The sequence below is a fragment of the Myiozetetes cayanensis genome, unplaced genomic scaffold (assembly GCF_022539395.1).
Source record: "Myiozetetes cayanensis isolate MyiCay16 unplaced genomic scaffold, myiCay2020 scf5-8, whole genome shotgun sequence".
In the NCBI taxonomy this organism is placed as follows: domain Eukaryota; kingdom Metazoa; phylum Chordata; class Aves; order Passeriformes; family Tyrannidae; genus Myiozetetes; species Myiozetetes cayanensis.
The window spans coordinates 97,024,315-97,047,877 of record NW_026087742.1 but is presented as its reverse complement, the minus strand read 5'-3'; the positions used below and the strand labels follow the sequence as shown (position 1 = coordinate 97,047,877).

The following is a 23,563-nucleotide window of genomic DNA, read 5'->3' as shown; positions in this document are numbered from 1 at the left end:
CCTCTGCAGCACCCTCCTCTGGTTTTGATTGCTTTTGTTCCTTGCTGGGCATTATGGAGGAAGCTGTAGTAGCCGAGAAATGCTTTCTTTGTATCAACCTTCCAGATTTGTATCAAGATCGTTGAGTATAAAGAAGTCCATAAGGTGCATTACAACACGAACACTCCTTTTCCCATCTTGAATTGTTAGAATACTTTTTGTTTGCCTCCCTTCTGTGCTTTCATCAGGAGACCCCCTCTTTCTTTAACTTTTGCCACGAAGTCTGTTTTCCAGTATGGTGCACCCCTAACCCACTTTTCTTAGCAAGCCACTTGTAGTTTTAGTATTCCAAGAAAACCAAGGTAAAGAGAAAAGTTTTAAGAAATCTAAAACAAATGGCCTGATGAGATTTATCCACTCATTATCCCTCCTCTTGAGCTCTGCAATTTAGATAAACAAAACCAAACAAAACCCCCCACACCAGCTTCACTAAATGCAGCAATATTATTGTTGGCTTTTCTCACCCGTTCTTCTGGAGCAGTGCTGTCATCCAGGTTATTAAGGGCATTTTCCACGCGGGCCAGACGACCGGACAGTGACAGCAGGAGGTTAACCACTTTGTCAAGGTCACCAATAAACATCTTGAATTTGTCAAACTCATTTGGTTTGCAAACTTCTTTCACAATGGCCTCTACCTCCTCCCCCAGAATATTGTTTGCTTGGATGTCTTCCAGAAGTGTCTCCCGTGCTTCTCTCAGCACCTGCAGCTTCCTGCTAATGCTGTCAATAAGTTCTTGCTGTGGAAAATAAAGGAGATAAGAATTTATTAGCACTACTGTATTTTTCCCTACTTTTGAAACTCATGTCAGCTGGCACTTTAATACATTTTAAATTCCCATGAGGCTTTGACAGTGAGTGTATTACAAATAAATACATAACTAAGTATATGTCTAAGGTCTATACCTCTGGATTCAAAGGTTCAGGACACAGCTCTACAATGCTCAGCCTGAGACCTGTATTAAAGCAAATTACCTTGGTTGCAAAAGATGAAGGAATTCCACCCCATCAACAAGCATTCCTGCTTCTTCTTTAAACAGCTTCAAAGCCTGCTATGGAACAGTATAAAGCACAGCACACCCTTTTCTCTCTAAATCATCATCATGGCTAGGCTTCGCAAACGAAGATTTGAGAAGGGCTCTACCCACATTTGCTACAAGTGTGCTGATCTCTCTAAATACCAGGTCCATAACACCTTGCTGAAGAACTGCACTTAGGAACATACACAGTACCAAAAACACAGTCCTGTATTTTCCATGTGATGCAGTTAAAACTAGGGCACTGTGCAGCCTTTTTTTCTTTTTTGCATAATATTAGTGTTCCTCCAACAGCAACCCTTCCACTCAGAGAAAATCTTAGCGATAACAGTGCCTTCCAACATTTCTGTAGGGAAATCATAATCCCTATGGCACAGAACAGGAACAAAAGCCACTGTATCGTACAAAGCAGCCCTGTCCAAAGCTGTGCAAAGTCGCTCTGCCAAAGGACCAAACAAGAGTCTCTGGCTGCCACTGTCCCGTGCCAGGTGGATATACCACCTCACTTGCAGTTTGGGAGGGGCTTCTGTACTATAGTCCCCCACTGCCTGAGAAGCACATGCACTGCCTTAGAAAAAACATGTCAGGTGCATCACAGGCAGAACCAGACAAAGAATGCATATCTTCTCCCTCAAGTGAACCTGTGGTCAATCTGTGCTGCCCAGTTACTTCCCTGCATTTGGGTAAGAAGTCCTGGTCCTCAGCCACCCACCAGCTCTCACTTGTGCACAAAGGGTGGAAGTCAATTCAGTTAGTTATCTACCTTAACATGAGATGAACCACACCCTAAAAATGCCTCATTCATTTAAATGTAGATGCCTATTTGGTCTTCAGCTAATTTCAGGTAAAAAAAAAAAATTCCCAAAGCATTCTCTAAACATACACCTCAGTGCAATTTCTGAATGAAAATTACATCCTTTAAAACGGTCATTATTTCACAGTACCCATTGCCTTTTTTTTTTTTTTTTTTTTAATTACTTATGGCATTCTTTAGGAACTCTGGTTTCTATATGCAAATCTGATTACAAGCCTTAGTGATTACTGAGAAACATACTGATAGCAGCTGCCACTGAATAGTCATTGCCAATTTATTTTGGGAACAAAAAAAACCCCAAAAAAACCAGTCTGCCATCTTAACAGAAAGCAACTACACCCTGAAAATTCAGCAGCCTTTTTGAAAGTAGAAATTCAACCCATGGATTATCCACACTGGTTTTCTCCTTTTTGATTTAATGTACTCAGTCCAGGTTAAGCAGGATTTGGGCTATCTGTTAGTTCGGGTGCCCGAAAGATTAAGGTAGTAAGCAGTTCTACAGATGCCTGCTTTACTGACTGATTAATCTGCAGGATTTGATTTCCCCCCCTTCCCTCAATGCAAATGCAGTTTGATTTGGATTATGTAGGTCACAGTGCTACGCTCCCATTTCCCTCAGATGACATGCACTATGCTGCTGTTTCACCATTTAAAACACAACAGGATACCATTGTGCCCTATGTTATTATTTCAAGTTTTTCACTTCTGCAGCTGTGCTGCAACTTTCTCTAATGGAAAAAAAAGCCGTATGTGTGCTCCATATTTACTGATCTGATCTGACAGTCCAGATCAGCTCTCTCAGTTTCTGTCTCTCAAAAAGAGAAAGAAGCCATTTTCCCAGTAACATCATGTTTAGGTGTCCCCAAGCATCCTAAGCCAGCCTCTAAGGGACTGATTTTGCAGGTGAGAAGGCCATAAATACTAAGCCTGTCATATCTATTAAGAATTGGATTATGATCCCCGATTGCCTCCTACCCAGATGAAACAGCCTCTGTATGCAGTAACCGTGTGCTCATTCTGCTTTTGCTAACCAGCAGAAAACCTGTATTGTGTTTAGTATCTGTTGAGCCAGAAGAGCTGCAATCTACATCTTGAAACTGGCAGATGAATAATTTATAGCTGTGACTTCTGTACCAGTATACAAGGAAATAATAAAACCTATTTTTTCCCCAGTAATTCTTGCTGATCTGACTAGCAACACAGAAAGTAGCTCAGCAGAGTGCTGCTCAGGTGGTTCGCTGCTTGGTATGCTTTACATAAATTATCCTCTGCTCTCAGCTCACCACCCCATTCCTAATGAGTTCAAGCCTAAAACCAGAAAAAACTTGGTACTCTTCAATTATTTTTATACTCTTCAGAAGCTGTCAAAACTTTCCTACAAGCAAAGGGGAAACTTCCTACTCAGTCACACATAGATTTTCGTTACTACAAAAAACACTCTTACAGCACCTTCAACATCTGATCAGTATTTTATAATTGTGGCAAACTACATTAAACTCAGTACATGAGACAAATACATTCTATTCCTGCTAGCTGGGAATACAGGGATCGACCAAAAATAAAACTAAAAAAATGAACAACTCTATATGAAATTCCTTTACTTATTTCAAAAGTAAAAAAAGAAGCACCACACATTTCTGGTTTGCAAAGCAGAGAATGACAAATACTGCAATCATTCCACAGTGGACTGCAATTAAGATATCTCATAACAGAACTGCCCAGTTTCTAGGAATCAAATAACAGGTTCTGGGTGTATGCCCCCTCTAAAATAAGTAAAGTGGTAAAGTGTTCAAGTCCTTAACGATCCCTTGTTAAACTGTTGCCAAATACATGAAGCTGGGCCAAGCTATATACTCTGTTTCATAAAAGATGCCTTGACCCACTTACCATGAGTTTTATATGTTTTCTGACAAGATCCATGATGAAAGCCCACTGAACTGAGTGCTCCATCGTACTGCATGGGGAGGAGCAGGGAGAGAAGTGAGCAGCAGTGTGTGTGTGGCTGCAACAACATGTGTACTTAGAGAAGATGGGAGAGTTCTGCTAAAAGTTCTTCATGAACAATTTTCTCTCTTATGGTTAGTGTTGTGCAACTGAAGCTGGGGGGATGGATAGAAGAGTATGAAAAGGGTAAACATGATTCTCCTGTTAAGAAACCAACACAAATAAATGGTACTTTTGCTTATAAAAGTTTTAGTATTTAGTTTGTTGGGCAAACAAGAAAGGTTCAGTTTTCCCTCTCCTACATTAATGAGAATGAAACTAATTCTTGCAAAAATCATAAATGTGATCATTATGTGTGGCACCAGATAAAATAATTATACTTAAAATTAAGGAAAATCCTAATTTTTCTAAATAGTACATCTGTTGGATTCAGTGGCTGTGGAGCAGGAGGGTAAAGGAAGGCCTCCTGTTGCAGACACACCATGCCCCTGGCAATGTATGGCGTATTGAACTGTGCAATGCAGAGGCGGCAGAGGGAGGTTAAAATAAAACAGAGGTAACAGAAAACACAACAGCCCCCTCAAATATAGTGGCAGCCACTCCTGCACTGAACCAGAGATGGGAATCTTCTATGAAATCTCTCATTCTTAGTATAAGTATATATAACTAAGTATATCCGTAATTATTAAAAGATGTGTCTGTGGGACTGGATTATCAAGTACACCCTGACAGCTGATTATTAAGCAGAGAGCTGACTTCAACAGAAAAGGTCTGCACACCACTGCATTACTGGTTTATGTAAACAGAGGTAAACTACACTACGTTACTTGATCAAACAGACCATTTCTTCCAGTTTATCTGTACTGGGGTGTCTGATTAAAATATTTTGAGCCAAATCACTATTGAGATGAGTGCAATGATTTTAACATAGGACACCACTTCCTCAAACCACAGAAATGTCAGATCGTCATTTTAATATCATGGGGATTATGTTGACCTTCTATCAGAAATAAAACACCTAAGGATGGGGAGAAACAAGAGTGGAGAAGGCTGCCTCCTCTGTGATGAGTAAGTTCCACTGAATCCACCAAGCTGATTAGCTATCTCCCACAATGGTTATTAATTTGGGAAGTAGGAAAAATGGAGGGCCAAGTGGTTTGCTGCTCATAGAAATAAATGGGGAGAAAAAAAAATAAAAATGAAGAGGGATGTGTGTGTATGTTCCTTTTCTCTTGAGACAAACCCAATCCCTGCACATAAATTTCCAAAGAATGGAACAACTAAAACCACCACCAGCTACAGTGGGATACATACTGGTGTTTCTTTGTACCTAGTAAGTGTGAGAAACGCAGAAGAACCTCAAATGGAAATTGATATTTCAAAATAACCTCCCCAAAACTTCTCCTGTTGAGACTTTCCAAAACCTGCATCAAATTGCAAGAAGCACCTAATTCCTGAATTCGCAGTTGGACATTTAATTCACCCCCAAAAACTTAAAAAAACCCACAAACGCTCACCTGATTTTTCTAAGTCATCCTGTACCTCTAAAAGGGCTTTTATTGAGGGGTGTTTAACCTAACAAATGTGTCCCGTTACGCTTTTAGAAACGTTTTTACCTTCTTCTCTGACAAGTCGTGATCCAGCTCATCTTCAGAATCATCCTCACTCTGCTGCTGTTGCTGCTGCTCCTGCATGTCCTTCATTTTAATCAGCAGCTCTGCCTTTGGTGCAGATGTGCTGTAGTAAGTAGAATTGGTTGTCAGGGAGATGGCAGACGGCACGCTCTGCTCCTCTTTCCTGGGGAAAAGTCAAAACTTTCATTAACTGCTTTACACACTAATCAATGAAAAGAAAGGACAATCTTTTAGAGCCATCATTTCACCGAGGAAGCAGGGGGTTCAACAGAAAGCCATTACCTCTGCAAACAGGACAAATAAATGCTGTCTGTAAAGAAAATTTATATCAACTCAGTACGCGACCAGTAAAAGCTAAGACTGAAGTTGTACAGAAGACCTTTCACCACTACAAGAGGTGAAGTGGATCTAAGCTACCTCATCTGGAAACAAAATCCAAAGTTACATTTTACAAAGTCCTATGAAGACCTCCAGTGTCATAGAGAGTATCCTTTCAGACTGCCAAATGTGGGACACTACAACGTAACATAAGTATTAACTTTTTGATTACCACATGACACACTGACTTCTCTAGAAGGCTACAACTTATCTGATAACTTGTATCAAGAAAACAAAAACCATGGGACATCAACATGGAAGGAATTTAATTTTTTTCTTACTTTGATCTCATTCAATTCCAGGAAATGCCTCATGCCTGCTTCAAGCTGTCTTTGTAAATTTTCATCACATAAAAAAGGCTTGAATATTCTCTATCCAGATACTAGACTGGATGACTTTGGCACAATATATAATCACTATGAAATGGGAAATATTAATTTTTCCTTAAGTTGTCAAATAATGGTTTTCAACTACTTGTTCGGAAATTTTTCATATTGTACAACATTGTTCTGTTTCTGTCGTTAATGGCATTGTTAGTAGATAATGCTTGACTAATATTCTGGTGAAAAAGTCTTACAAAAGACCCAAATCTCAATAGTAGGAAGAACCTCACCTTCAGCCCCACAGGAATATTGGCACACTTTGGAAAGAAGCTTACAAGGATACACTAGCTTACATAAAATAATACTCACTTCTCTTCTGAAATTTTTGGAGAAGGAACTTTTGGCAGGAGCTTCCTGCGTTGCTGAGCTTCTTCTAGGAGATGTTCATCTTTAGGGAATATACCAACCATCAGATCCATTGTTGTTTTGATTTTCACATTAGGATCTAATATGTCTGCTAGAGATTTATCTCTTCCCACAATCTCTCTGGCAAGTTCTTCTGACTTCCAGTCTTCGAAGCTCTTTTCTTTGGCCTTTACATAGCTGGCTGCTTGTGTGGCAGCATTGCTGTCCTTCAAGTTGCTCCCAGGTTCTTCAGCTGGTTGAGGGTCAGCTGGTTTGGTTCTGGCTTCTAGCTCTGGTTCTACACCTTGCCTGGTGTAAGCACAGAATCGGGAATAGGACTGCTCAGAAGTGCTGAGTGTTTTAATCTGGTCCTTTTCCAAACCACTGGGTAAAGCAGGAGGCTCCATAGTACTGACAAGACTCTGCCGACTCTCCTTCTCTGCGTTGCTCTCAGAATGAACTATTTTGATGGGAACCATTTTCACCGTAGTATTGTTGTCTATAACCCTTTCAATTCTGGAAAATAAACAAAATTCATCTTTAGAAATGGAAGAACCTTACATCTCAATTCACATCTCCAAATCAGAGGGGAAGTCCAAATATGAAAAAAAACCAGACCAAAGTAATGGAATATGCCTTGCACTGTGTCTAACCCTAAGTCTGCATGTTTTCTGTCCACACGTTTTAAATAGTATTATTAGTTCATCTGTAAGTAGTCCTAAGACTTAAGTCCTAAGCAGTCTTGCACAATACTCATGATACAGGACTTATGTTTGTTTCCATGAACATGAGGGTCCAATCTCAGCATCCAGGCCCCAGATTTCAGGCAGTGCTGCTGAACCACCTTTTACTCCTTTGTTGCCACACATATAGAGGAAAACACACCTCGAGCTCAACCTCACTGACTCACACACATCCAACAGCAGCCTCGGTTTTTGGCCTGACAGGCAGTTTAGCTGCCTGGGGAGTTTGTGCCCTCACATCAATTCTCAGCGCTTCCAAGGGAAGAGACAACAGACCAGATGGAAGCATCCCGCAGGCTAGGCCTTTGCTGAGCTACAAGAGTAACAAATAATCACACATGGAAACCCTGGAAATCATTCAAAACTTAATTATATGATTAAAAAAAAAATCTTTATTTATAACATTACACATGATATAGAAGTTTAATAAATAGATCCCACCATAGTGTCCTGGTTTTCCACTTAAAGAAGAAAAACCGGTCACTGAAGAGGACAACACACAATTCTGGATACTCCTTTTATGGGAAGCTTATAGTAAAAATTCTGTAGAACATAGCACAAAGAACCATAAGTGGCACTTAGCCATTCAGTAAGGAAAGTTATTTAAAGAGGAGGATACTGTCCAATTCAAAAATTTGAGTTAACATGTTAAATAACATTACAGAAGCAGCTGTACTGTACGTAAACCATATACAAAACTGAAGTCTAGTTTGGTGGTTCTGAATTTGCAGAAAGTTTAAAATTATTGTCATAATGTGGGTTTGGAAGCTCTACAGGAAGTAAAGGAACATTGCCTACTAGCTAAAATATCTGGTTTCATCTGGCTGAGTAGCTCGCTGCCTTTCAGATAAGTGACCAAGACATACTACAGCGTCACTTTCCTTAAAAGTAAGCTTATAGTTTTTGATTGTTGGTAATAGCAGAATCTGTTAGACTTTGTATTTTTCAAAGGCTGTATCCTGTATTTTAAAGGTATATTTGTCTCTGAATGAATGTGCAACCCTCCCAGTAGGTATTCACTTTTCACAAGTGCTTTGTAGACATGCTTTGGCATACTAATCCAAATTTGGAGTGGGTTTTTCAGCTCATGCTGAACCTCCCCACTCCCATTTCAGTTAGGTTGTTTTCATTCAAGGTGACTGTCATTTTAAAGAGCTCACCCCCATGCCCACTGATCAGTCCCAGCTCCCTGGCTGCAGACATGGGCTCTCCTGACTGCAGCAGAGCTGGGCAAGTGGCCTGACACAACCCCAGCCTTTTCTTTTTCTTGTTTTTAAATAAAACCCACACCTTTTCAACTCCACCAGACTGTCAAGAGGAACACATCTTGGAATCTGGGGGAAATATGAGTGCATAAGTGTGTGGGGGGCAACTGGAAAAGAAGTGAGCTGACTGCAATTCTTCACCTAAAATGCCCAGCATCTGTTCTGAGACTCTGAGTGCATTCCTCTCAGCCTAGTCAAAGATTTTCCAGATATTTAAGTCACCATCAAATCAAGTGATTTCAATAAGACCAAAGACAGTTCAACACCAGGTGCTCCAAAAATTCTGTTTCTGCAACCACTATCCTCCTGATTTCTGAAGGTTTTCCATTTGTGGAAAGGCAGCATGAAATTTTGACTTGTAGCAACTCCGCTTGTGGACATTCCAAAGCTTCAGCCTAACCACAAACACAGTCACTCCTTGACCTGAGCGTAGGTTTACTGGAAATCTATTGATATACACACACTGATGCACTCTTTTCATCTTTGTTATTGCTAAACAGTTGTCTTCGGCAATAGCTGGGTTCTGCACATGGTCAGTATTTCCCCGCACCACATGGTTCTCCCTAAAATGCTGCAGGAAACCCTGCACACTCACTCACTTAGGCCTGTTGATAAACAAGGCACCTTTCTTAAAGAAGAGCACCCAGTTCCATGCTGACATCATCAAACATCAGCTGCCCACAGCATGCAAACTAACATGTCCAAAATCTCATATGCAAGAAGCCAACTGACATAATAAACCCAGTCAGATTAACTGAATATCAAGGTAAATCTACTTAACATATTTTAAACATATGAAATAAATACCTTATAGAAAGTTCAGAGGTTTGGCCCCCATGCCTGGCTTTTTTGGCCAAACCTATTTTAGTGAGCAATTTAATTATTAACCAAGGACAAGAGCTGTCCGGCCCTAAAAATTTTGAATGTTATCAGAAGATTTGCAGGGTAAGTATATTATCATTCAGATATGGGCATATAATTAGGCACACCTCAGTGCTCATTTCAACATTAAAGCTAGCAAAAAGGAAGGATAAATACAATTACCTTTCTATGCATCCTTAGTAGCTATTCATAAAGCAATACATTAAGGAAGTCATTACTGTCACTACCTTAGCACATGGATGCTAGGGTTCACATGGCATGTTGCACTTTTCATTATAAATTATATTATTACTTCATGTTAAAAACACTACAGGGTGAAATCTCATTTTTTCCTCCAATCATAAAAGGAAAAACATCAAGGCCTATTTAGGAAAAAAAAAGTGATTCAGGTTTTCTATGTCATAAGGCACACTGGAAAACAGCATGATTGAGTCTGTTCAACCATTTGCATTAGACTAGAGAAAAACTACACCAACTACTTTTGCTCAGAGAAGCACCCTCTGCATGAATTCAGCTCAGAGGCTTTGTTTTTGTTCTTTAACCATGAATTATAGTGCTGAAAAATTTAAAACCAAGATTCCTTCGCTTCCTGGAAGAGTTTGTTATCTTATGGGAGAATAACCTTTCATGACGTTAGCAGTATATGACAGACACAGCAACTAATTAATTTCAGTTGGTTTGTCTAATTCTGAGTTTATCTTGTGCTGAGTCTTCAGTCCATGTCAACACAAAGTGCTGTGGAACCCTTCACAGACTACCCAGAGTACCACATTTCATTGTAAAAGTATCACAAAAACAGTCATGAGTTGGCAGTGCATGTTACTGTGTGTGTTTTCAAAACAGATGTTCTCCCAAAGGATCCAGCTTCCCTTCCCACATCTGCTTTGTCCCTAAACCAATTCATATTTATATACAGATTTGGGAAGGGGTAATGATAACAGGTAATCTTCTGATTTTGCCTGGACTTACAGTGGAAAATCCTTTAGAATCCCTCCCTTGCATTTCCTACCATCAGCTGTAACAACTGAGAAGCAAGAGTCAACTAAAGAAACCATGAACCAGTTGAAGGACATAAATGGCACCAAATGCAATTTTACACGAGTCTTTGGTCTCTTTAGGACATGCTGCAATGGCTCACACTTAATGAACTTGAAGGGTGTGTAAAGAAAATGAACAGACAACATTAATGAGATCTAACTGGCCAAAAAGTGTTAATATAATAAAGGAGTTACATCTAGTACCTGGCTGGGTTGTCATCCTGTACGGACACAGGAGGTTTATCAGTGAGCTTCTGTGGTGCAAACTGGGGAGAAGGAGACCTTGATGACTCCATGCCAGGATTTTGAAGATACCGATACTTGGAAGACTCAGACCTAAGGTTAGTTTTTCCTTCTAAGTGCTGACAAACATTCTCTGTGGATGACACTTGCTGGAGCTGCTGTGGATTAGCACTCTTCAGTTTTCCATTGAAAGCTGCAGGACTCTGAGAGAGAGAGGAGTGACCAGTAAAGACTTCGGCAGAGCTGGGGGATGAGGACAGAAAGGGTTGGCTGGTTGCTGCCAGCAGAGATTCAGAAGAGGTGCCAAGTGATGGTGCAGAATTATCTGGTCGCCTGTATTTATCTATTTTAGGTGGTGGTGGCCTCTGAGGAGCAGGTCCACGCTTCTTGTTCAGCAGCACCGGCTCTATCCTATGGTTTTCCTCTCCTTTGCCCCGGGACAGACAGGAGTGGTTCTCGTTTAAGGTCTGTGGCTCAGAGCAGGGGAGATGAGGCAGGCTACGATCTTTGCTCCTCTCACTCACGTTTTCCTGAGAGTATCTGTAATCACTGGGCAAGGTCCCAGACCTGCCCCGACTCTCGAGAGGCAGAACTGTAGGTTCTTGCACATGCAAAGGTCTGACAGATGCCTTCCACTTCTGGCCTAAATTCTGGTCCAGCTGATCCCTCTTCTCTTGTGAGTTTTCCCTTAGGGCCCCAGTGTCAGCTTGCCTAGAGAAAAGAACACGTTGTTAGATGCTGCTGATTCACTTCCTTCAGAGCAAGGCTACCACCCCAACTCAGGACCCTTGAACACTGAGATCACATCCAACATTTAACACCAATTCCTCCAACCTATGGTAACTGTACAGCACAAAAACATCCTCTCGTATATGGCAACACACAGGGTACCTAATTTAATGTGATGAGTCTAAACATAATGTCAGGTTAAATTAGGGTATGGAGCACCACAGGACACAACACAACGTTCAGGTAACCTGAGGCACTGCAGTGGGCATGGCTTAGTCAAATGCACAGCACACCTCCTGTGGCACAATCAGATGTCCAAATGTTGGTAGAAAATACAGCTGTCTCCTGAAGAGGAATCCTAATACTAAAATTTAATTCTCTTTTTGCTCCAGAGGCCGTAACAAAGTGTGAGAAACAAGTTTCTTACCTAGGTGCAAAACTACTTACTCTAGTGTAATTTTTAAATATGAATTGAATACCATGGACTTTAATTACAAATCTGGAGGTTGAATTTTTGTATAACTGCTGAAAAATGAAACAAGTGCAAACAAAATGTTTGCTAAAGCTAAAAAACTGGGAAATGGAAAATTAGGATCTCCTGAAACTAAGAGAGAAACGGAAATTTAGAAAAGATAGTATTTTCCTTATTTTAAACTTGAACTTCTTTTACCCTGTCAGCACAAATGACAAACAATAGCCAAAAAACCTTATCTTAAAAATACTTTTGGTTTTATTCTAATTTTACACTCTCTTTCTCTAGTCAAGAAACAGGCTTTTGCAGCTCCAGGCTTGTACTTTGCCACAAAACAGGTAGTACATTTGTGCTCACCAGATAAGGACAAACTGGGAAAGGAACAGAAGGCAGCAAAAAAAAGTACCTCTGGAGCCCTAAGAGGAGACAGGTTTGCTCTCTGCTTAAAGGATGCTGGAGAGACACTGTGAGCTTAAAAAAGAAGCTGCAACAAAGAAGTAAAAGGCTTCAGAGAGCTACTAATATCATTTATGCTACTGACAGCACTGGTCTCTGTATTTTTAAATAGTAACCCTGTAGACTGTACTGCCCAAGCTTTCTTTTGAGGGGATTGTGAAAGAGGCATCTTTCCCGGACTTGAATTTTCAATGGAAACATCTTATTAATATCACTGTACCAGTTTTGAGAATGCCTACAGGCAGTTAAGACCATTGCGTAGGAAAACAAAATTTGAGATAAAAGCACATAAAATAACTAATAGCTTAAAATCTATTATAAATTCAAGAAAAAAAATGGAGTAATTATACACTGCATTACTGTTTTAATTAAATTAAAACAAATATTTAAAATTAAGTATTGTAGAAAGACAACTGATTAGATGTGGATTCCTGAACAGTCACATACACAATCTCTCTCTCTCTCTCTCATGTGGAGTGCTAAATCTTAAAATTCAATTTTAGCGGGTAAATTTTCAATTTAACATGAATGAGGAGATTAGTGTTGTTGACATTCAGGTCTCTTCATGTTGTTCTTACCAAAGAGCAGTTGGTTCAGACAATTTCAAGTCATCTGACAAATTTAGAGTCAATTCTGTTTTACCAATCAGTATGTATTGAATCCTATTTTAACACTAGATGAAGGACAGTTTTATGAAGTAAAAAATTATATAAAAGGCCATAAAGACAATGCTATTCAGATTTGGTTGTGTGGCATTTAAAGAGTCAGCTGGTTTTCCCTAGTGAGTTCGATGTAAACAAAACCAGGTCTGTAAATAGCTCCACTAATTTTAATTGAAATATTTACCAAATGAAGATTGCAGGCCTAAAGTATGAAATATTGTGTTATGATCAGCATTTTTCATTGTTGACATAACCCATGAAGAGCACAATTTTCTTCTAGTTAACCCATGCAAAAATTCTTCAGGCCTCCCTATTCATCTTCACATCCATAAGCCATAACATAAGACAAAGTAATAGATGCGCTCAGGTGCACAGAAGAATCAAGGGTATGGCACAAAATGTCTCAAAGACTTCAATCACATGCATTACCTCAGCCAATTGCAAAGTATGCTATGAACTTGGCATGCACATTGGGAGCGGGAGTGCTGGTGGAAGCAAACAGGACAGAGTACACCACCAATATGACACATCTGCATATCCAAAACATGTAACCTATATACATATATATATATATATAAATATATATATATAACCCTGCCTCAGAAGCATTGAATGCTTTGGTAGTCCTGTTACCTTCCAAAACTGAGCAAAAGGAAATAAAAGAATTACAGCACAGAGACATTTAGAGATGCCACGTTTGCAACATGGAGATACAATTCAGAGATTACAGATGTGCCTCATATAGCTTCCACAAAATTAATCAAAAGTTTTGCAGTGTCACAGATAATGGTCTGAGGAAAGGTGGTGGCTACATTCAACACTGAGGCTAGTTTGCATTCAGTGTGAGTGGACCCTCATGCAAAACATGCTTGTCACATTATTTTAGAGACATTCAAGCTTACTGTTCAGAAAGGAGGAAAAGAAAAGAAGTTTCAAGCCCCAGGAGAACACAGTGGCAAGAACCTGTAAAGGCGTTACATTATTATCAATACCAAGAAGTCCACTAAGCTGCTTTACATCTGCTGGTGCATCATGTAATAAAGTGCCCAGAATACAGCTGGTTTGGAAATGAGGCTCATAGCATTATGCAAGGATAACATACCACTGAAAGGAATTTATCATTTATAATCAAGCATCACAAAATGAGAGAGAAAGAACAGTTTTAAGTCACCTGAAAACATGACAATTGACTTAATTACTGTTTTCATTCTAGATAACAAACCAGTCAACATCAAAAACATTAAACTCCTAGTTATCTTCAAACCCAAATCTCCCCCATCCCCATAATACAATGCCACAATTCCCCAAACACAAGAGCCTTTCTGAGGCAACAGAACAGGTGGCTCACACCACATTCCCCACCCCTGGCATGCCATGATGTTACAACTTGGACTGTCAGACAACTTACACCCCTCACTTAACCTGAACTGCAAAGGAAGTGAAATTAAGAGTCTTTGTTAATACAAAGTGGTATTCAGTAAGGGTGAGTCTAGTCCAGGAGTCTAACATGAACCTTTTTTACTGCATCTGCTTTTGGTATTTAGCTATAGGGGCCTCCATATATAAATGGGGCAGGGTAGAAAACCAATGTATGCTTTTAAGTGAAAAGAAGGCACTGCTTCATTACACAAACCAGTCCTCCATGTTTTTGAGAATCTCTTTTAGAAGAGGGTTCAGTATTCTCAGAGGGGGTCTGTGTGGAGAGACAAGAGGCTCTGCACTCACAGGCCAGGTAAGCAAGGGAGGAGCTCTGCTCTGTGGTTCACAGGTTTCACACAACAGCCACAGCCACCCAACACACCACCACTTACTGCCATGGGGGTGGGAATGTGTATCTCCATACTGGCACTAAGTGTTTTCTATCTAAATGGATAAGCACACCTCTCTGTTTCCTTCTGGCTCCATTAGCCTGGGGCATACATGCTCAAGACTGAAACGTAAAGGCCAAATAAAGACTAAGCTGGGAAAAAACCCTCCAAAGTCTCATCCCCAGTCTGGACACCCCCAAACTCCCAAGCAATAATACAACAGGTTATTCTAACAAACCAGAGACAGATAACAGTAATGTAAGCTCTTACAAGAAAGTTAAACCATATTTATGTACATATACACACACACATTAATAGGAACCTGCCAGTGGAGTCAATGAGCAATTACAAAAATGAATCACTATGTATAGATGTCTATCAGAAGAATAACATTTTTGGTTGCCATAAAAAACAATCCCAAACCATTTCCTTCATTTGCCCCACACTCAGGATTTGACTAAATCTAGACAGAGGTAGAATGATTTGACTGAATATTGTACCTCAAGAAATGAAAGTGACTTCAATCAACTAAATGTGTCTGATTCTTATCTGTCTGATTTACAGTTTCTTGGCAATGCTTCAGGCCAACCCAAACAGTGCCACAAGACACTCCAACTTCAACACAGCAGACTAGATAAACTTCACAAAAATGCATTAGCCAACATTTGAAAAATGTATCATTTGTTACAGACCTGACCCCTGTGCAAAAGTTTCACTATAAAACATAAATATAGTTATGTAAGCAACAATGTGTCTTGCACTAACTCACTGGCAAAAGAGAGCAAGTGGAGTGGCTGTTTCTGATTTAATTTAAATTCCTTCTCAAGAACTACAAGCTACATTGGAAAAAGGCCTTTATCTTCATACCTGAGAATGACTCCTCCATAAAAGTCCTCACCCTGCAATAACAAAAATGCCCTCAAAATCAAGGCCAAAGTTTTGCAGTCCCTTTAAAGTGACCTAATGCAGGTATTTTGCCAGAAGAGGCTGCCTCCTTCTTAGGCCATTTTGAGTCTTCCCACTCTCTCCATTGTACTAACAGTACAGCCTCACATAAAACTGGATCAAGGACCTGACCTGGCTTGAAACAGATAATTATGTGGCTTAAAGTAATTGTGAAATACTGTCTTTGCATATGACAAAATCCTGTTTATAGGCACAGCCCTTGCCAATATGTTACTTTTTCAGCTACAAACTTTATGTGCTGAAACTGTGTTTTCATTGTGTATTTGCCTGGCACATGGCACAGTGGGATCCAAAAGCACTTCTGCAATGGTCCACAAAAATGGGTCATTTCTTCTAAACAGTATAAGTCTGCTTGAGACAACAACATAGGTTCTTCAAAGATTTCAGAAACTTTAAAGATTCAAAGGCATCCGTTCCCCTAAGAGGTGGCAGCTGGAAGCCCAGTGGGATATGCTGGGCTATCTCAGATCTCACTAACACCTGTGTCTAGCCAACTGTTTAGCCAACTTAGAATCACACCCAAGTTCTCTATGGATTATAACTTGAGTCAGTACTTCACTTGCATGTATACATCTCACTTTTATTAAGTATCTCAATCCTCATCTGAGTCAAACACATCTTTTCTTTCAGAGGCTCCAGGACCCCAAAAGTTTTGAAGCCTTTAAATTGGTTTCAAGATTGCAATGCCAAGGAGACACTGATGGCACACCACCACAATGTTGACACCCAATACTGGGGTAATTACATTACCAGTGGTTCATTTTTCTGATGAACACTCTGTCTACTATCACTACTGAGTTAGTACAGCAACTCAAGTCATCAGATAGTGACACATGAAGCATACTCCAAGGATTCTAAATGATAACTTGGGCTATGAAACTAGTTAGAAATCTTCAAAGGCAAATGCAAAGAATAAGGGACCCTCTAAAAACCAGGTAATTTAATGACCATGATGGCTGTACCCTAACAGTCATGCCAGGAAGAGGCACAACACACAAGCCACTATAAAGAAGCAGAGCTGTTCACTGCCTTGGTCTGAAGAGACAGATGATGGCAATGACCATCCAGGAAGCACTACTGAAGCAAACAGTCCCAAACCCAAAGCATGTGCTAAGGTGAAAAGAATAATGAATGATGAATGATGAGAGAATGCTTTCTCTCTCTCTCTCAAAAAAAAGGAAAGAAAAAAGAAAGGCCTGATATACTTCAGAAGACAACTGAAGGTACAAAACCAGCACGATATTTCACAAAGTATATCCCATGGCACATCACTGTTACACCACAACCCGTTTATCACAATGCGAGTCTTGGTTTTCAGTTCTGTCTGTGAATGCCTGTTACCATTATCTGTGCCTCAACGGCAGCTATCTGTTTAGTCAGTCACAGTAAATACAGCTTAGTTGTTGCACCCAATGTGATAAAGCAAAGTGTCACTCTAGCTTAACAACCCTTGCATTATCACCTGGCTTTATCACAGAGTGAAATATGATAACAGACGCTGCTTGCAAGTCCATCAATCCCACCAGAATTTCTCTCCTCTCCTGCCTGCATGGCAACATACACATGGCAATGTTTTCATCTCTCATTCTCTCTCTCTAAAAATATTACCTGTCTCCTCATGAAAATCAGAAATAAATTCAACAGACCCACTCTAATTCTGCAGTACCTAAACAAAGTTATATTGATGGATGAATGTAGGCCAGTCAGTCATGGGTAACAGCAAAAGGCATGGGCCCACAATAAAAATCAAATCCAATTAAAATTAAATTTCTTAGAGCAGCACAGGGACCTTTATGCAGAAGGGAAGAATCTTGTGGGAAAGGGCAGAGGGAGGGATGTTTTCCTTTCCTTAGTTCAGAACACAAAAGCCCTTCCTCCATTCTGCTGCACATCAAAAATAAATGATAAAAGATAAAGCAAGTAGGAATACAGCCATAAAAATTATCTATTGCATGCTTGTCCTAGCACACAGGGGATTACCTGCATGGAATTAAAATGACTTCTACTCACTTAAGTCAACCAGTTAATGTGTTCTGTACTTACACATCGAATTCAATCATCAGAATATCCCAACAGTACAACGAGAGCCATCATATTACACAAATGGCAACCATTGCAGAGACAAAAGACAATACTTTCCAACACTGCTAACAGGGAAATCACAGTCACATTAAAAAAAGCTCGAAGAAGAATGATTGTTTTGTCAATTTACTCAAAAACCCCCTACATTCCAGTTGCCATTCCTTTGATTCTTTTTCATCTATTTTTTCCTGATATGCTGTTGCTATTTCTTGTTGCTATTGCTACTGAAAACAGCTGCTTGCAGCTGAACAAAAATTAGGTAACAGAAGAAAAGCTATAAAATGAAACACTCTGAATAACAGCTAGGTCACCTGGGTTTCTCAGGCAGGCATAAAATGAACACAGCTCATCTCTAAAGGAAAAAAAATCCTAAACCAGTTATTTAAATTAATTAGCATGCATATGCACACATTTCAATAGCCATCTTTTCACTCAGAGCCACACTCACCGCTTGCTTCCAATAGTCACATCCAATTCTCTTACACTCCCAGCTAATAGCTCCTGCTGCTGTGGAAAAGGTCTTCGTGCAAGCCTGCACTCCCAGTAACAGGCTTGCCAGGAAAATAACAAGATGAAAAGCTCTCGCACCACCCCTAGCCGAGAGGAACCCCGAGCCTGGCACCCTGAGCCACAACAACGGCACTGCAGCCCTCAGTCCAGAAAACAAGTATTTTCGAAAGGCACTGCCTTCTAATTCCAGTGTGCATGATGCCAACTGTGAAAACAAAAGCTGCTAAAAACAGCGCGTGTGTGCGAGCATATGCACACAGAGCATCTTAGCTGGAATTAACTCACGTTTTCCCCCTATTCTCCCAACCCATCAGCAAACAGATCAGTCGATTACACAAGGCAAAATAAAATCTTGCACCACGCATTGCATCGTTTCTAATTTGCTACTGATAGGGACAGAAGATGCAGCCTGTGCTCAAAGACCTGAAGAACAAAAGAAATACTGTATGAATTAATACTGCTAATTTCTGTATAGAGCTACCAAAAAAGGTAAATAAGGCACACACCTCTAGCCCTTTCTCTCACGCTTTAACACTAAAGACAAGACAATCTTACCAGGATTTACAGCTTTTTACCCATATTCACTGGATACGTGAGCTTTGCATCCTTGCAAACGTGCCAGCCAGTTTGAAAGCCTCGCAGAACTGAATCTGTCTCAACCTCTGCGTTTCATTTACTGTAACACAGAGGATTTTCAAAGCCATGCCTCACAACAGCTGGCTTGTTTTTGCCTGCTTCCTATGATTGACAAGTTCATACAAGCTCCGTCAACTTTAACCTTGATAAGTGAAGGCTTAGTCTGTATTGTATGTTACATCACCAGAAACTTCTGACCTCAGGGAAAAGATCTCAGAGACTTCAAAGCCTTTTCTTTCCCCCACCCCCACCCCTGGATTTGGCTGTTTAAAAAAATAAAATTTGAAAGTCCTTTAATTTTTAAGGGTTTTTCTTCTAATTTGTGAAAATCATGATCCGCATTTTCGCAACTACAGCTCTGCAAGTTTTAAATATTTACAATGATTCTAAAAGCTCAGTGTGTTACTAGGCTGCTTTCTGAACAATGTTCAAATAACCAAGTCTTTAATTTTAGAGGAGAGTCTTCATCAACAGCCCTCCAGCTTGAATTTTTTCGCATGTGTTGTGTGTACAGGCGTTCTCTCTTGCAGGAGATTCTGCAGGGAAAGAACTAAATGCTTTCATGCTCCATGAGCAAATTGCCACCCCCACGCTCCATCTTTAGAAACCAAAAGCATCGTGGCCTTCATCAGAGCAAAGCTCAAGCTCATTTTTTCTGCACATTAAAGACTTAATAGAGAAGCTGTAGATGAGGCTTTAATATGTATTAAAAGATAATTTTAAAGATGACTACTTTAAGAGGAAAATGTTATTTAAACTGCACACAAAAATAACAGAGAGCAGTTAATAAACCCTTTAAAATTTTTCTGCCTCCCAAAGCTGCCTATTTGATTTCAAGGGAGAGAGAGAATGATTTCAAGAAAACACACCCATTTGCACAATACAACACAACTGGTTAACAGACTGTAGCAAGTCTGATTGGCCCATGAAGAGAAATGGAAGTTATAGCTGTCACGTTACTTTTTAGCACAAAACTTCACTCAAATTTACTGGCATAAACAGTCTCCTGCGTGACAGCAAATCATAACCACGTTGCCTAAGGGCTTATAGCAGAAAGTGAACATTTCACAGGCTAGCTTTTAGTACCACAACACCATAAAGCCACTCCATATGTCAGAAACACACAAACTGCTCCACTGAGGAGACAAATCAGTCACCTATTTCCAATGATGCTTTTCATCAAATAAGGGAAAATAAAATCTACAGTACATCAGCACATGATGCTTTTATGACTCTAACAACGGGAGGCTATATCTTACATTATCTCTAATTGCTCTACTCAACTGTTATCATTAACAGGGCCATAAGAATATAGCTGGATTTCAAGCAACGCAACAAAAAAGTATGTCTTTAGATGGTTCTCATTCTAATCCTCTTTACAGGGAAAGCAGTAAAATTAAACCAGAACACAAAAATGAACTACTCAGTTTCTCTCTCCACAAACTTTTTTGTGTGTTTTTCCTTTCACTCACTCCCAATTTCAGTACCTTCAGAATCATGTTTAGGAGTTCTTCCAGTTTCTCATTCTTGGTAACACATTTAGGGGCAGGGGAGGAAACTTCGCATAAGAAGAAACTACTATCCAACACTTCCTTTTATCAGCCCATGATGGCCTCATATACCCCCCAGCTGTCACTGCACGCACAGTGGAGAACAGATGTGCCAAGAGCAACTAAGCAAAAGTTATTACTCAGTAATAGGAAGCTGCAAGTAGAAAAAAAAAGGGGATCTATGAAGTGGGGATGACCACCTTTAAGTTTAGAAATGGGTATTCAAAATACAGCTAACAAAGGTAGAGAGAGAATCCACATTTTCAAGGGTGCGAAGAATGAGCAAATTGGATGGGGGAGAAACAGGGCTGGATTACTGTAGCATTCTGTAAACCAAGCACAGGTTTTGGAGGCAGTCCAGCACCCATTTAATGAGATGCAGCAGTTGCTGGTGAGCCAGAGCAGAGCATCACACCAACCTGTAGGCCACGCACCTGACAGCCCCTGGGATGAGTCCTGCCAGGAGACTGAGGAATGGGGAGGCAATGGCAGGAGCCTGCAAGTTTTAACACTCTCATTTAGCCACAACCAACCCCAAATCCTAAAATGATGCATTTGTGATGCTCTCAAAGAACCACGTATCTCTCAGCTCAAGCAGCCTGAAAGTTTTAAAATGGTCAACAAGAGGAAGAAAAAGACTTCAAGTGGGACAAGACATCATGCAACTTCTACCTTGACCCTGAGGTATGAGAAAAATCTGGTTCCAAACTTTACTACTTGGAGAGCTACCCTGTGCCAGTGGCCATGTGTACTTTGATAAATCATTCCTGAAAGATCAAGCGTCCACACTGTGGTATTTGATTTTGAAAAGGGCATTTACATACAGGAGATGAATATTTTTAAAAAGAACAAGCCAGATGGTATAATGCTAAGAGATAACATGCAACTGAAGATACAATATATGAAACTCAGGGAAAATGTGTAACACCTACCAAAACACTCGATCACTCCTTTCTTTCCCACTCACTGTTCCCTCCAAAGGTTGAATTAAATAGCAATTACAAGGATATCCACCAATGAACTAAAGTCCTACCCAAATGAGGAAAATCCAGAACTAATCAAACTAATCGAGCAAACCAGATGTATAAACAAATAAGATAAAAAAAGCTTAGAAAAAGGAAAGAAAAAGCAGAGGTACAAATCCTTACGGGTGTTAGAACAACAAAAAAAAAAAAAAACCACCCCAAATAAACAAACAAACAAACAAAAACCAAAACAAAAAACAAACAAACAAAAAATACACTTTTTCAAACACAGATATCTGTTCCAAACAGATTGTAGGGAAAAAAATACAGTAGTAAGAATACAAAGCAAATAAGGCCACAGCAAAAAATGGACATGAACTCCCCTTCACATCTCCATGAGCAAAGAACAGCCTATGCTGGAATGGTTTTCAGATGCTGCACACCATTGAAAGTGGGCAGTCATGAGTTACTTGGACTGTATGATAATTACCCTAAACTTCTATACATGCCGAAATAGTAGCTGTAATGTACAACTATCCTCTGATACTTGGGCAACTGCTTGAGTAAACTGACACCTGAAATGTTTGGAAGGGAAGGTGTGAGGGTGCTGAAGAGAGACAATGAGAGAAAGAGAGCAAGAATAAAAAAAATATTCATTATGAATCTGCAGAACTTCAGAACCATAAGCTTAACATCTAAATTAAGGAAAGAAGTAGAAATTTTATGAAGAGATTCAGCAGTTGCATTAACTAGTGTGTAAAAATGACAAAGAATAATTGGACTAGTGCAGAAAAGTTGTGTCTTGGATGCATTAATAATCTTAGAGTCACTACACATATGGACAATAGTAATCTGGATGACGGACACTTCAGATTTTTAGAAGATTCTAGAAGAGACAATTAAAATTTATCCTCATCAGAGACTTTTAAAAACTTGACTGTCATGAGACAGAGTCCTCACTTGCCTCATCACATCATTCACAGAACTGGTAAGATCCAGATGATTTACAAAAGGGCAAAAAACAAGATGAAAAGAGTTGCTGCAATGAGAAAATTATTCTGAATAATAAAGACACCAAACTAAGAGTTCCTATCATTGAAGGAATGGACAATAAAACAATAGATGAAATTCAGATTTAATAAATGCAGAGTAACCCAGAAGACAGCTTTTCCAGTGCTTCACCAACAGATACAATGATGTATAACTGAAATAACGGCTATGCAGAAAGGAAAAGCTGAATTTCACAGACTGTGCTATGAACATAATCTCTGTACTTCACAGCATTAAAAAACCAAAACCAACCAACACCCCTGAAAATAAAACAAAGCTGAAAGATGGACAGACTAACAGAGGCTGGACAAGATACCCAGCAGCATGGCTCCTCATTTGCCCCGGTTTTATGTTCCCCAAGCATCTCCTATTGGCTGTCAGAAAAAGAAAACTCACATAGGTAGACCTTTGGTCTGTGTTCTAAAGCATCAATATCCATCAACTTCCATCATGTACCAGTGATTCAAGGTAACACTGTCTCAAAGCATGATATTTGTTTATCTGTTATTAGTTAGTCACATACAGCTAGTATTGGGAAGACATAGTGGTTCATGGCAATGAAACTTGTACTATTTACAAGTACTCACAGAAATCTAAGGAAGATGAAAGCTGACAGGGCACTTCTCATATATGAATACATGCTTTTGGACTCTCTCTCCTCTATATGCATGGGAAGAGCCACAGTAGTATTTTCCCATTTTCAGACAAAATAGAAACTTTGTAACAGCCCAGACTGTACTGCATCATTGCCAGATGACACATACAATGACATAACTAGAAAAAAAACTTGTCTGAAAGATGCCTTAATAATCCTTATCTCATGATAAAGAAATGTTAAGGACATGGACCTGCTGGAACACGTCCAGAGGAGGGTCAGGAACGCCTCTCCTACGAAGACAGGATGAAAGAGTTGGGATTGTTCAGCCTGGAGAAGAG

General features: G+C 39.8%; 1 protein-coding gene across 3 annotated transcripts in view; it reads right to left on the bottom strand.

Moving 5' to 3' along the window:
- The window catches only part of SHROOM2 (shroom family member 2), a 120,469-nt gene that overhangs the window by 7,467 nt on the left and 89,439 nt on the right, over positions 1-23,563 (bottom strand). For all 3 annotated transcript variants that reach the window (XM_050332923.1, XM_050332924.1, XM_050332925.1), the window contains 4 exons: positions 10,703-11,452; positions 6,536-7,087; positions 5,448-5,628; positions 504-776 (listed from right to left, as the gene is read on the bottom strand). In XM_050332923.1, coding sequence (XP_050188880.1) covers positions 504-776; positions 5,448-5,628; positions 6,536-7,087; positions 10,703-11,452 — 1,756 coding nt within the window. The remainder of the gene's footprint in view (positions 1-503; positions 777-5,447; positions 5,629-6,535; positions 7,088-10,702; positions 11,453-23,563) is intronic.